At 46.3% G+C, this 13,672-nt stretch overlaps 1 protein-coding gene across 1 annotated transcript in view; it reads left to right on the plus strand.

Annotated features, from left to right (window-relative positions):
- Positions 1-13,672, plus strand: part of ATP6V1D (ATPase H+ transporting V1 subunit D) — a 128,425-nt gene that overhangs the window by 55,898 nt on the left and 58,855 nt on the right. Inside the window, exon 4 of the mRNA XM_069208879.1 lies at positions 10,061-10,128. Within this exon, the coding sequence (XP_069064980.1) occupies positions 10,061-10,128 (68 nt within the window). The remainder of the gene's footprint in view (positions 1-10,060; positions 10,129-13,672) is intronic.

Genomic DNA, 13,672 nt, shown 5'->3' on the forward strand with positions numbered 1-13,672 from the left:
GTTGATGTGGAGAGGTCTGTTGGGCGATTCCAGGATGGCTTCCAATAGACCCTGGCCATAGGCCTTGACATCTTTGCACTTAGAGCCCTTAGATATGCCTCGGATGTGGTGGTTACATCAGCACGACCTGTTCTCAAGTTCTTCTTACTTTTATTAAGGGTGATCACCTGATCATTCACCACAGTCGGGCTCTGTAATTCTCTAGATCCATAGCCTTCTCATCCACTGTATGCTCAAGCGAGTCCGTTCGTCAGCCACTTTCTTCCTTCCTTCTTTTAGGCCATGTCTCAGATCTGCCCAGACCCCAACGATTTATGTTTTAATGTCTTGAAAGAATTGCATCATAAATTACTTTGTGACTATTGCATCATGGACAATGCCTTCTGTGTCATGCTGTCTTGTTTGACGATGGAAAGCATCTGAATTTTTGGTGAGCTTCTGCTGAAGTAAGTCTTCAATTGTCCTTTTATGGTTATTTCTGGCTGCTGCCATGGCAGGTCGGGGGCCCAGACTCTCGCAGCCCGCCAAAGGGCTGTTGGGAAATGTGCAAAGCCAAATCGCCACACTGGAGGCTGTCTAGTGTGACTCGGGACAGTAGCAGCAGTGTAACGAAGGATGCCCCAGAAGTGTTTGGGGTGAGTACCAGAATCAGTGCCTGGTTGTCCTCCTTTGCAACATGCTATGTAGCAGGGCCCAATATAATTCCTCCCTATTGGTTGTTGCCATAGCGGACCCTGAGCTCAGGCTTAAGTATTGTCAGCACCAGTCAGAGTCCCAAGGCATGTCCAGTAGTTTTGTTCTATTTGTCATTTGTCGTCCAGATGGGTCCCTCAGGCTGCCCCCACTTGCAGGAGCCAGTGGGGCCCAGGACCCACCAACATGCAGATTCTTCCATGGAGGGGTAGACACAAAATCAGTCCCCATCAGCATTGCTAGGTCAAGACATTGGAGGGCATATCAAGTGCACCTCATCCCTGCCATCAGCACAGGGCCCTTGTAAGTAGATTTACAGGGGGACCAGCAATCCAAGCACATCTTGACAAGATCTTCATGCACACAGGGTCCTCGTGTGACACAACAGAGAGGCTTCTGGTGCCTCAGCCTCTCCCAGGTCTAATAGGTTTCTGGTCTTTTGGTGTAGCAAGATCTGCTGGTGCTGTAGTTATGTGGGGCTTACATGCGATTGCCCAATTGGCCCTGCTTTCTGCAGCCTCTTAATTCCAGAGACCCGGTGGTAAGCCGAGCTGTAGCTGGGCTGTGGCCGGCAACTTGAGAACATAGCGCTGATCTCTCCATAAACCCCGGACCCAGATTTGCCATCATTTTGCGTTGATTGAGGTCCTCAGCATGTCATTCAAGTGTTCACCCCATGCCAGCCTCTCGTCCCATATGGTTGGGGCGGTCCCCAGTTGGGTGCTCTTTCCTCTCGCGGAGAGGAGAGTGGCGGGATCACACATTTGGTGGTCATCTTGGTGCAACCACCGCTCCTCAACATTCTTCTATTAACAGTTTGTAATAGCTGACTTGTTGAACTCAACTGATGGGAAACGCATTATGACTTTGAGGCAGTTAGCAGGTCTCCCAATTAATTTTACTGTCTGGCATTTCTCATTGGAGCTTTAAGTGGAGGGTGTCTTTCCTGCCTTGGAGTTAGTTCTCTATTTGGCTTCTATCGCAGGAGCTTCACCAAAGTCTGACTTTATTACCTGGGACAACCAGACATTTAACTCAGGCAACAAATGATAAAGAGCACCTTTAATCCAAGGAAACCATTTCATCCCAGCGTGATTGCTTTATTGCCAGGGTGTCGCCACCTCAAATGTAAAAGTGATCAGCACAGTGAAGTATGTTAATGAGACTCATGAGGGTCTCTGGAGCAGTCTTCAGTCTGCTGCTAATGTGCAGCGTGTTTTTTTTTTTTTTTTTTGAGTGAAACGTTTTGTGAGCCAGCCTCCATCTTAAAACAAAAAGTATCTAAATACTAGTTGCACTTGATTATTTAGTGACCGCGCAAAAATACACTTTTCAAATGTGCCTCTTAGGGTAACTAGTTGTTTAACAATATTTTCACTTTTGAGCAATAACATAAATTCTGTTAGTGTGTGTGGCAAAAAATGTACATGATTACCAGTGTTGTATTGATTTGAATTATATTGCAACTACCATTAATATAGCACTTACTACTCCTGATGAGGCATTGGTGCCCTTTGTCGATTAGCACACTACCCAGGAGTTCACCAAAGTTACTAGTCAATCTGTTGATTATTGGGATTAGTCTTGTGCTCTAAAAGAAATGATTCCATAGATTTACTCCAGTTACTTTGTGGTACATTAATGACTTAAGTGTGATCATTAGAGGGGTTATGCGAGCCGCAAAGGGTTGATGGAATGAATATTTATTGTTGGGTTATGTGACATGATTTCGCAGAAAGGGCGTTTAAGATGGCATGTGATTTAGTGTAGTCTATAAATACAAGTGATATAAACAACAAAGAACAGTGGCTGTGTACAATGTTCGCACCTCCTATACATATGTATATTATAATCAAGACAACGCAGTCAATATGTTACTAGCAAGTACCGTAATGGGTGTACAACTGGTGAGCATCCAGCCACCAAGAATGCAGATAGCATCATATGAAAATCATATGATGCTGGAAAGTTCATCAGTATTTACCAGGGCACACCATGTACATCTAATTACCTTCCGTGTGTATCAATGAAGATTCCAATTCGAAAATGATGTGTAGTAGCGTTTATTGTTCATCCAAATTTTTCCATAAGGTAATATCCATCATACATCAAGAGAAACAACAGCCACCACGTGTTTCGTCAACATGACTTCCTCAAGGCTGTATGGTGTATACACAAAAAGAGAAGAAAAAAAAAATAAGAAAAAGGATTTTTTCTATTATTTTGGACGAATATATGTAATTATGTGTACAGTACTAACACAGACAAAAAAGGAGAAAAAGTGAAGTAAAAAAGAGAAAAAGTGGAAAACCGGTGATGTTGAAAGGGAACGGTGTACACCCAGGGTGAACCATTAATGCAGAATATAGAAATAAAGAATAAAAATTCAAAATCAAATGGAATATCCATGGTTTGTACAACACGATAAAGTGGAAATACGAAGAGGTGTTGACATGGAAAATACAAGAGGCATGTTAAAGGGAAGGATGCAAGAATTTTGGGGGCTCTCTGACTTTCAGGTAAACATATCTAAATTGGCCTTGTTTCCTCTTGGGCGCCTGGTGGGCCTATCACCTGAATAGCTGCCCTCATCAGCCCTTCCTTGGAAATTAGACGGGGTACATTTGGCTATCGATGTAACCCAGCAGAAAGGGACCTTTTATGACCTTAACATGGGATGGATCCTAAAGGGCCTAAAAACCATCTGTACAGTTCTGCAACACCCTTCCCCTGCCTTTGATGGGAGGGATCGCTCTTTTAAAAAATGTTGTTTTACCCCAATGTTTCTATACCATGCAGGGCTCTTTCTATGAGATTCTTCGGGAGGCTTTCAGAGAGTTAGATCGACTGGCAGTGGGGCTCTTATGGCAGGGCAAGAGAAGCAGAGTGAGCCTCTCCATCCTTCAGTGGGAGAGGGAAAGGAAGAACTGGAGGTGCTGAAGCTTGAAATGTGTTATCTAGTTGCACATCTGCAACACGCAGCCCACTGGTTAAATGGGGACTAAAACTGGGAGTGAACGTTACTAGAGGGATCCCACGAGGGATGCCCATTGGGGGAACTTCACATGCAGGGTAATAGAATACCTCACACGTACCTCAGATCGTCCGCCTCGTGGGGAGACTCTGGGAGAGCAGTTAGAGTGTTTAAGAGAGCTCTGTGCGCTCCAGACAAGGATTTTTGGCTCCTGTCCCCATTCGCCCAAATAACACATACAATGTTGGTTGCCTGATGGCAGGAAGGAGGGTGTATTCTGCTGTCTGACCTCTTCCCAGGCCGCAGGTTTATCACCTGGCAGGGGGCACAGGAATCGTTCCATCTAAGTGGAGGACAATTTTTGCAATATGTGAAAATTGCAGCATCGGCTCGGCAACTTTGGCCTTCATTCCCGGAGGCTGACAGTTCTTCTCACACATTGGTCACCTTACTGGCATTGGCTGGAGGGCGCAAACTCATCACACACTTACAGATACACAAACATTGGCACTACCGATAAGGGGCCCTCAGAGCGAGTCTGTCGTATGTCATCCAACTCCCCGGGACTGGGAAAAGAATGACGCGGGGTGCGGAGGGTAGCTGTGAGTGCCCACTTTAAACAAATTCACTACAATTTCACAGACATGACCTACCTTGCCCCCTAAACACCTCCGTGCAGTATACCCCTATAGAGATCAAACATACCCCGGGTGTGCGCAGAACCTGCAGATTACATTCCTATGACATGGCGCTGTCCCTCCATGGTTGATTACTGGACAGAAGCTCTAGCTCAGCTGTACAGCGCCACTGGTTGGGAGATTCCACGAACGATTGTGAAAAGCCTACTAGGTCTCTTCCCATTTAACCCACAGAAAAAAAACTTAGCCGGGGTTATGCCCTCTTAGGCGAATAGTTGCAAAACATCGTGTAGCTATCAGTTGATTGAGCCCCTGTACCGCAGCGAGGGAAACCTGGGAAAGGGCATCGCGGAGTGGGCAGGGACGGAGGAAATTCATATGAGGTGAACAAAGACAGATAACTTCAGGCCATATGTACGAACACATTTTCTCATTGACACAGAATGGGAAAAACCCTTTGCTACATCTGGCCCAAAATTCCCAGGAAACCTTGTTAGCACGGGCCGAGTTGACTAGCGCCCTGTTGGAATTCAGGAGTTCGCAGGAAGGGGGCACACCTGTTCTGCAAACTACAGACAATTTAGGTTCCACCGGAGGAGGAAGACAGGCCGGACCCCAGACTTCTAGGTCACCACTGATATATTGCTGTAAATACTGTAACCTGTAAGTGATACCAATGATGAATACACTTTTGTTTATATGTGCCTCTTACTTGGAAGCTCAGCAGGAGGAGAGGGTAGGTGGGGGAACAGTTACCTTTGATTGTTTTTGGGGTAAGACTATCTGGTTGGGGGGACTGCACTAGTCACACAAGACACAGCTCCATTGAAGCATTCATCTATGTATATAAACTTGTGAGAAGAAACTATTTTTAAATTGCATATAAAAAAAAATTGGGTTTTAACAGTCTTTCTAGAGACACTTCAACTTCCAAGAGGTGTCTGATACCTCACCCCAAATAGCAAACCTAGTGCTTGCTGAGACCCTTTTGCCAACTAACATCAAGCAGTGACATTTAAGAGTATCGCAGTAACTGTATTTACCATTTGACTTTACCATTGAGAAAGCCCTTGTGCTCGTCACCCCAGTCTTGGTGTGTTATAATGGCTGAAAACCTAGAAAGGACCCCCGAGTGTGCCTCCTACAGCAATACATTAAATGATACCAAAAATTGTTACTTGCATGCAAATAATTTTACACCATACATAAACTACACATGTAACCATGTTATGTAAATTCCTGGCAACTTGATGTATAACTAAGCAGGTGATAAACATGTTGCAGCAATTATCATTAGTAAACTCAGTCAATAGTTTAAATAGGCCAATCATTACATGGTTCGGAAGGGCATGGAAAAGTGCTGTCTCCCTTCCCCCACGGCTCTGCGCCCCACAAAATGAGGGTAGAAGTATGTTAAAATGGCATTGTATGTGAGTGTGTGTGTCTCGACAGGAGAGATAAAGGCACTGCTTAATTTGAGCCTGTGGTTTCCGGTGCCGGGCACTTGCACTTATTTTTGAGGGGCAGAACTTATTTTTCTGCCTCTGGCCTTTACTGCAAGCAAAAGCCTCATATGGGAAAAAAGGAGGAAGATAAAAATGGAAACGCGTCGCAATGGGAGAAAGCAGAAAGCTGCAGGAGTGAGTTGAATGGGCAGGGAGTGGCTGTAAATGGATTAAAGAGGTCCGAGACGGTTTCAGGATTACACTGCTTTAGTATTCCATACTGGCACTTTTAATTGCTCCTCTTTCTGAGAAGAGTTTTGGGCACCTGCACGTTTTTATTTCCGATTTAAGCACCGGATAAAAGGGAAGAGGAGTACTTGTGCATTCTGCCTGGCTCAGCAAAAGCACTGAAGCATCCCTGGCTCTAGGTCCACCTGCCTCATATCCAGGGCCGGACTGGGAACCCAAGCAGTCCTGGCAATTTTGTCCGAGTAGCTCCCAGCACGGAGCGGGAAACGAGAGTGAGTGGATTATGCTTGCTTGCTGCTTTTCCAGCACCATTTCAAAACCGGCCCCCACCCTTCCAGCCTCCCGGGAAAACGCCCGATGCACGGTACGGCCCAACCGACCCTGCTGATATCCAGTCCAACGCTACATCCCCTCGAGTATCATTTCTGCCGAGTGTCGCTTCTCGGCGCACCTTCAACGGAGCAAGAGCGCCATCATGTGGTGAAAACACAAATGATGCTGCTGTTGCATACCGCTTTTTTTCCGCCGCCTCTTCCGTTTTGAAATTGTTTTTTTTAGATTTTAGGTATAAAAACTCACGGTAGGGTTTTAGAGGACTGTCCGGGTGTCCCGACGCTTCTCTTAATTTTTAATAAATGTCCCGGTTTTGGGGACAACGGTCAGATCATCTTGGGAACCGTAAGTTAAAGAGGTCTACAAAGTATGAAATAATTAACGTATTTTATCCCCTGTCTTCTCCCAGCAGAGAGACGGAGTGGGTGGGTTGAGGGTGCAGGGAGGTCAAGGCTTAGCTAATTTTATATATGTAGTCTTGTAAATGTGTGTGTGTATACACACACCCGTATAGGCACACATTCACAAAGCTACGAAAAAAACGGGACAGGCCAGATATAAAAGTGACCGTAATGTCTTTAGTCCTTGTTTTATGTCTGACCTGTCCCGGTTTTTGCTCCTCAAAATCTGGTCAACGTAATAGATGACAGAATCCCCCGCCGCCTTTTCGGTTATATTGTACCTGAATTGTCTAATACTGACATACTTTTCTGAACTCTTTTCCCTCCTTCGGTGTTAGTATTCCAGCGCGTCCCTGGCTGTGTACAGTTCCTGCTCGGAGCTGTGTGGCAGCAGCAGCTACCCCCAGTGCGCTCAGGAGGGGCTGCACGTCAAAAAGGCAACCACTTTGACGAGTCCTCTTTTTGTCTGCAAAGGAGTTAATCTTAGGATGCGCACCCCGACCTGGGCCGACGCACAACAGACCGGTTATCACTTCAGATTCCGTACAAACGGCTTTCACTCACCACGATTGGGAACGCCTAGGCGGAACCCTGGTTGTAATACCCGCCAGCATTCATAATTCCTAAAAAATGTTTTTTGTTTTTTTTAAAGTAGTTTTTGACGCTTCGTTACATAATAATAGGCAGAGCTAAGATGCCTAGCAGTGTAGTGCAAGGCTTCATTTTCTTTCTATTACAAGCACACATCACAACATAAACCCGCTTAAGAACACCCAAAAACCGCTGATACCAGCATTCTTGGGCAGCGCACCCCCCGCCCCCAAATCCGGAACTGATCCTTCCTGCCAGCAGGACCAACCCGCTTCTAGGCATCTTTTCCAGTCCCTGCGGGTTTCTAAGCTCTTCATTCCAGACCCCCGCAGTGGGCTTCTTTCTGTTGTCTGCCGACTGTTTCCTTTTCCCCTATTGTCGCCTGTTTATTTTTTTTTAATACTTTTCATAAATTCATAGTGTTCTCCTCGGCTGCTTGTGAATCCGTCTGCTGCCTCATGGGGCTTGTTATCACCTTATAACTCTACAAGTAACTGAATGGGTGGATGGAGCGATGGATGGGGAGCTAAGCTAGAGGCTTTAAGCGATGTCCCCACTTGCAAATGAAGAGATGGAGATTTGTGGGGTTGTCCTTTAGCCATGTGCACACAAAGGAACGCAAGAATGGAAAGAAGAAACGGGGCGGTGGAGTGAAAGCCTGATCCAGAGGCTGTTTACACGAAGAAGGCTGCCCAGAGGAAGGGTGGGCGAGTCATCAGAGGGTCTTGTTGAAGACTTGGCCGGAGGTTGTGTTAAGTCTGAGTTTGTTGAAGGGCGATGTCAGCAGGTTGCCTCTGTGATGGGTCGAGGAGTTAGTAATTTTTGTGAGGCGCATAACCAATGCTTTTAAATGGGCAGGTACTGAGTACCTGCAGTTCTTTCATTTGAAAGGGAGAGTACCGGCACTCCTCAGCACCGCTGCAGTGCATTTATTGGGAGAGTACCGGCACTCCTCAGCACTGCTGCAGTGCATTTAATGGGAGAGTACCGGCACTCCTCAGCACTGCTGCAGTGCATTTATTGGGAGAGTACCGGCACTCCTCAGCACTGCTGCAGTGCATTTAATGGGAGAGTACCGGCACTCCTCAGCACTGCTGCAGTGCATTTATTGGGAGAGTACCGGCACTCCTCTGCATTTATTGGGAGAGTACCGGCACTCCTCAGCACCGCTGCAGTGCATTTAGTGGGAGAGTACCGGCACTCCTCAGCACCGCTGCAGTGCATTTATTGGGAGAGTACCGGCACTCCTCAGCACCGCTGCAGTGCATTTATTGGGAGAGTACCGGCACTCCTCAGCACCGCTGCAGTGCATTTATTGGGAGAGTACCTGCACTTCTCAGCACCACTGCAGTGCATTTAATGGGAGAGTACCGGCACTTCTCAGCACCGCTGCAGTGCATTTATTGGGAGAGTACCGGCACTCCTCAGCACCGCTGCAGTGCATTTATTGGGAGAGTACCGGCACTCCTCAGCACAGCTGCAGTGCATTTAATGGGAGAGTAATGGCACTCCTCAGCACCGCTGCAGTGCATTTAATGGGAGAGTACCGGCACTTCTCAGCACCGCTGCAGTGCATTTAATGGAAGAGTACCGGCACTCCTCAGCACCGCTGCAGTGCATTTATTGGGAGAGTACCGGCACTCCTCAGCACCGCTGCAGTGCATTTAAAGGGAGAGTACCGGCACACCTCAGCACCGCTGCAGTGCATTTAATGTGAGAGTACCGGCACTCCTCAGCACCGCTGCAGTGCATTTATTGGGAGAGTACCGGCACTCCTCAGCACCGCTGCAGTGCATTTATTGGGAGAGTACCGGCACACCTCAGCACCGCTGCAGTGCATTTATTGGGAGAATACCGGCACTCCTCAGCACCGCTGCAGTGCATTTAAAGGGAGAGTACCGGCACTCCTCAGCACCGCTGCAGTGCATTTAATGGGAGAGTACCGACACTTCTCAGCACCGCTGCAGTGCATTTAATGGGAGAGTACCGGCACTCCTCAGCACCGCTGCAGTGCATTTAAAGGGAGAGTACCGGCACTCCTCAGCACCGCTGCAGTGCATTTAAAGGGAGAGTACCGGCACTCCTCAGCACCGATGCAGTGCATTTAATGGGAGAGTACCGGCACTCCTCAGCACCGCTGCAGTACGTTTATTGGGAGAGTACCGGCACTTCTCAGGAGCAAACAGGTACTTTAAATGGTGAGTACCTGCACTTGTACATTTCCATTTAAAGCACTGCACATAACAATTCATTGGAACAGCACAACACACTAACCACTTGTTCTTCTGGTCTGTGCTTTTGAAGTGCGTGGTTTCTGGCCTTTCAGCACTTACATACAAATGGGATTGTCTCTACTGGGAATGTGTATGCTTTTTAGCAATTCACACGCATGTAGCTTGCAGTCTTTCATTAACTGGCTTCTAATCTGCAGCTTCCAGTCAGTAAAGTGAGTGCTTTCAGTGCCCATTGTTCACACATTTCATCAATGTAAAAGAGCCGGAGGATTCTTTCAAACCTTTTAAATAATTTAAGAATTGATTGCGTTTGTTTACTGACTTGCTATTCACTTACTCCATGTAATGTCATAGACTGCGTAAAACACCTCGTTATCTGAAAAGACTCCCCCCCCCCCCCCCCCCCCCCACAGGTCTGGTTTTAACCAATCCATTGTTTGACACCTGATGGCTTCGTGCATGTGACACGTTGGTTTTTAACTGTATCCTTCTCTCCACCCAGCACCACAGTCATCCAGAACGTTAACAAAGCCCAAGTCAAGGTCAGAGCTAAGAAGGACAACGTGGCAGGTACAGTTCTAGTTTATTTTATTTTGTTTAACTTTTCTTTTTTTACTCTTTTTTTGTTAATATTTTATTCCACAAATATGCTGCTAAAGTTGTCACGTTTTCGTGTTGCCCATCCTAGTAGGTGAGGGTGGTCCTGATCTTATGGGAGCTCTCCACCACATTCAGTGAATGTCTCACATGGTTCTCCTCTCATCTTAGCGATGCAGATATCTGTGGTAAGGCCTTACTCTGGGGTGCCTCCTACTTGCAAATCCGCCATAAGCTATTCACCTCCCTCCTTTTCAGCCTCAGATAAGAGGCCTCCAACAGAGTCCCCTGGGGCCCCTCTCTTAGTCCTGTGCTATTTAGTATACATGTGTAACTCAACTTGCAAAACCTAACCAGGCTCTTGGATTTCCATCCTTCTGTACACCATAGACCGTGGTTCCCCTAGGACAAAAAACCCTTCCATTACTGTGTGGCTGAAATCATGTCCTGCATGAAAGCTAACTCTCTCAAGTTTAATGCAGACAAAACAGAGGTGTTAGCAATCAACAACGACCCTTGATCTCGTTCATCGGTTGGTGCCTCCTAACCTCGGTGACCTTTCACACACAGCAAACGCAACCAAAACCTAGGATTTTGTTTTTCATTACTTTTCATCTATTTTTTTTTAACCTAAATTAGGTTTCTTCTTCCTGCCTTCATCATCTGATGGTCCAGTCTATTGCTGTATTTTACTTCTTGATGAGCTTTAGCCCCGGCTTGTATTTTAGCGCTTTGGCTTTCGTTTATGCTGGTCCTCACTATCTCCAAATCTGTATTCAAACCATATTTCAGGACAATTGTTAATGTTCTATCTCCCATATCTCCTCATTAAAACTTCCTGAGATAAAGAAAAAGAGGTCTGAAGGTCACTTTTTTCTTGTCTGTGGGTGATAAATTGAAATGAGCTCCCTCTCACACTTGGTTGTGTGAGTGATTACTGTGCCTTTTGTTAGGCTGTCAAAACCTGGCTTTTTCATCCACTTTTGTCTAGTCTCTGAACTTTAACTGTAGTAGTAAATCTGCCCTTTCCTTGGGGTGACAATGCTTTACAGATTTCACTCTCAATCAATCGTCAGTCGATCAATCATAATAGTAACACTTTGCTTAACTCACTGGATACAGATTTGCTTTTCAACATTAAGAGCGGTTCAACGCGGACCTGGCTTGGCAGTCCGGGTTCGACTGATTCCGCTGGGGAAGGACTAAAACTGATTTGCATATGGCTGGGTCTAATCTGAGGTGGCATGGTGGGCAAACCAACAATTAGTTGGAATGTTTCCACGAGCGATTGCCAGTGGTTAAACGTATTGCAAGCATTCCTCTCCCATACCTTTTTTGTGTTGGATGTAAATCCCAAATTGGTACCAAGGGTACGCCCAAATATGGGTCCCTTTCTCAGTGCCACTGGAACCAAGCTACACCAGAATGAAGAGACACAAAACTGATCTTGCGTGTCTCTCAGACTACTGTGACTACTGATTTAATCGAGACCACAGCAGTAATGACATCAAACTAAAACAAATTGAAAGACATGCTGACCTAGTCCTCATCGAAGAAACAGGATATGCTGGTGGCTCACTGAATGCTCATTAAAGGGAGAAACAGAGGCCCCTCTCACCCGTACCTTCACGATGGATCAGTTAAAAAAATGCAGAGAAGACACTTCAGCATTAAGAACGAAAGATAAAGAGACTTTAATAATGAAACAAGATATGGCAGATGTGGAACAGCTTGTTTTCGCCCTGGAGGACTCCGGAGATGCAAGAGAGGAGGAACTTGAGGCTTATCAACAGGAAGTAATTGAACTAAAGGAGCAGGATGTGGACCTGCAGCATACCCTTGAAGACCCGTAGAATACGTCATGGATGTTGAATAGCTGAATATGTGGGCCTCCAAGGGACGCAGAGAAAAGTGACCCAGAGCAACAGATCAAAACACTTTTCAAGCATCTCTGGACAGAATTACAAGACACAGAAATACAACTGGACAGGACACAGTCAGAAGACGCACAAGGCCTCAAAAGGCTCCCTAGATATCTTGACTGGTGGCCACCACTATAAATCAAGAGAACATTGTGGCTGCAATAAGATCCATTGAAGCAATTACTTTTGAGGGAGCCAAGTTGTGGTTATTCCAAGACTTAGTGCTGATCGCACCCCACAGAGACATCTCCTCTGACCAGCGACATATTGCCTGAGAGAGAATGAGAAAGGACTTGAAAACCAACTTGACAGCAAAGCCATCCGTTTCAGAGCCTAGCCACAGCCTTCCCAAGAGTCCAACGCAAGACAGCTGGGCCAAAATGGGAGAAAGGAGAGAAATCCTAAAACCGTAGTCAGAAGAAATCCTGTGAGAAAGGAACGCTGTCATCAGCAAGCTGTAAGAGCGAGAAGACTCTGAGAAATGAGTTGAACCTTTATCCACCACTGGCAATGGCAAGACTGCTGGGGGTGAGGGGCACAGGGAGTGGGGACAGAGGGAAGATGAGAATGATGTTCCTGGGGGATGGGACCACATAACCTACATTGATATGATTCAACTAAAGAGGGTTGTAACAGAGTGTTGACTCATTGACCACAACTTTGTAGGATGATAAGCAGTATACACTTTAGGAGGTCATGTAGGGTGACACTTTTTGTTTTTTTGTGTCCTAGTTTGGGGGGGAGGGGTTAGAGTTGAAAGAGATTCTATTTTCCTGGTTGCAATCAGTATGGGGTACGATTACAAGTTCTTGCAAGACATTTAACTCTCACACTGGATTCAGAGACGCGTGGGTCCTCCTAGACTGGTCAGCGCAAAAACTTTATCAAGACGATGTTAAGCAATTCTGGGCAGTCATGACTAAAATAGTCTGGGTGTTCTGGGGCTCAAGGCCCAAGCTACGAGATAGGCATTACTGAATGTGCTGAAGGACTCATAAAGTGACATATGTCTGCCCGCATCCTTAAGAGCGATTGGGGCTGACTATGATAGAGATGGTTCCCCCAGACTTCTCTCATGGCCCCCCAAAAAAGGCGGAGTAAATATCTTACCGGGTTACCCTTTCTAGGGAGAGGTACTAAATTCTGTGGCACAAAATGCAGGGAGACTCTCGGTGATAAGAATAGACCTAAATGGGCATACAGTCACCATAGCCTCAGTCTGTGCACCCAGCCAGTAGAAATAAGGTAGGCACGCGATATCTAAAGTAACGATCTCCCCAATTACATACTTATTCTTCAGGGGAGCGATTAAAACATTGGTATAGACACAACATGACACAGATAGGTAAAAGAATGGAACAAACAGGAGCCATGGCAAGGGAGGACGTGGAGTGGGTAGAGGTGATATGGCCGGCTGATACCTGGTATTCTCTGCACTCTGAAACCAAAGATGACCTGTTTTATTCAGCATCATGTTAGACGTGCTAGCGTGGATTACTTCTTAAGCACCCCGTAGATAACCTGTAGGAAAGAGGCGACGGACATCGGACTGCTGGCCCTATCGGACCAGACGCAGGTCTCCACACTAAGAGGTC

This window comes from Pleurodeles waltl, chromosome 9 (assembly GCF_031143425.1).
Source record: "Pleurodeles waltl isolate 20211129_DDA chromosome 9, aPleWal1.hap1.20221129, whole genome shotgun sequence".
NCBI classification, from domain to species: domain Eukaryota; kingdom Metazoa; phylum Chordata; class Amphibia; order Caudata; family Salamandridae; genus Pleurodeles; species Pleurodeles waltl.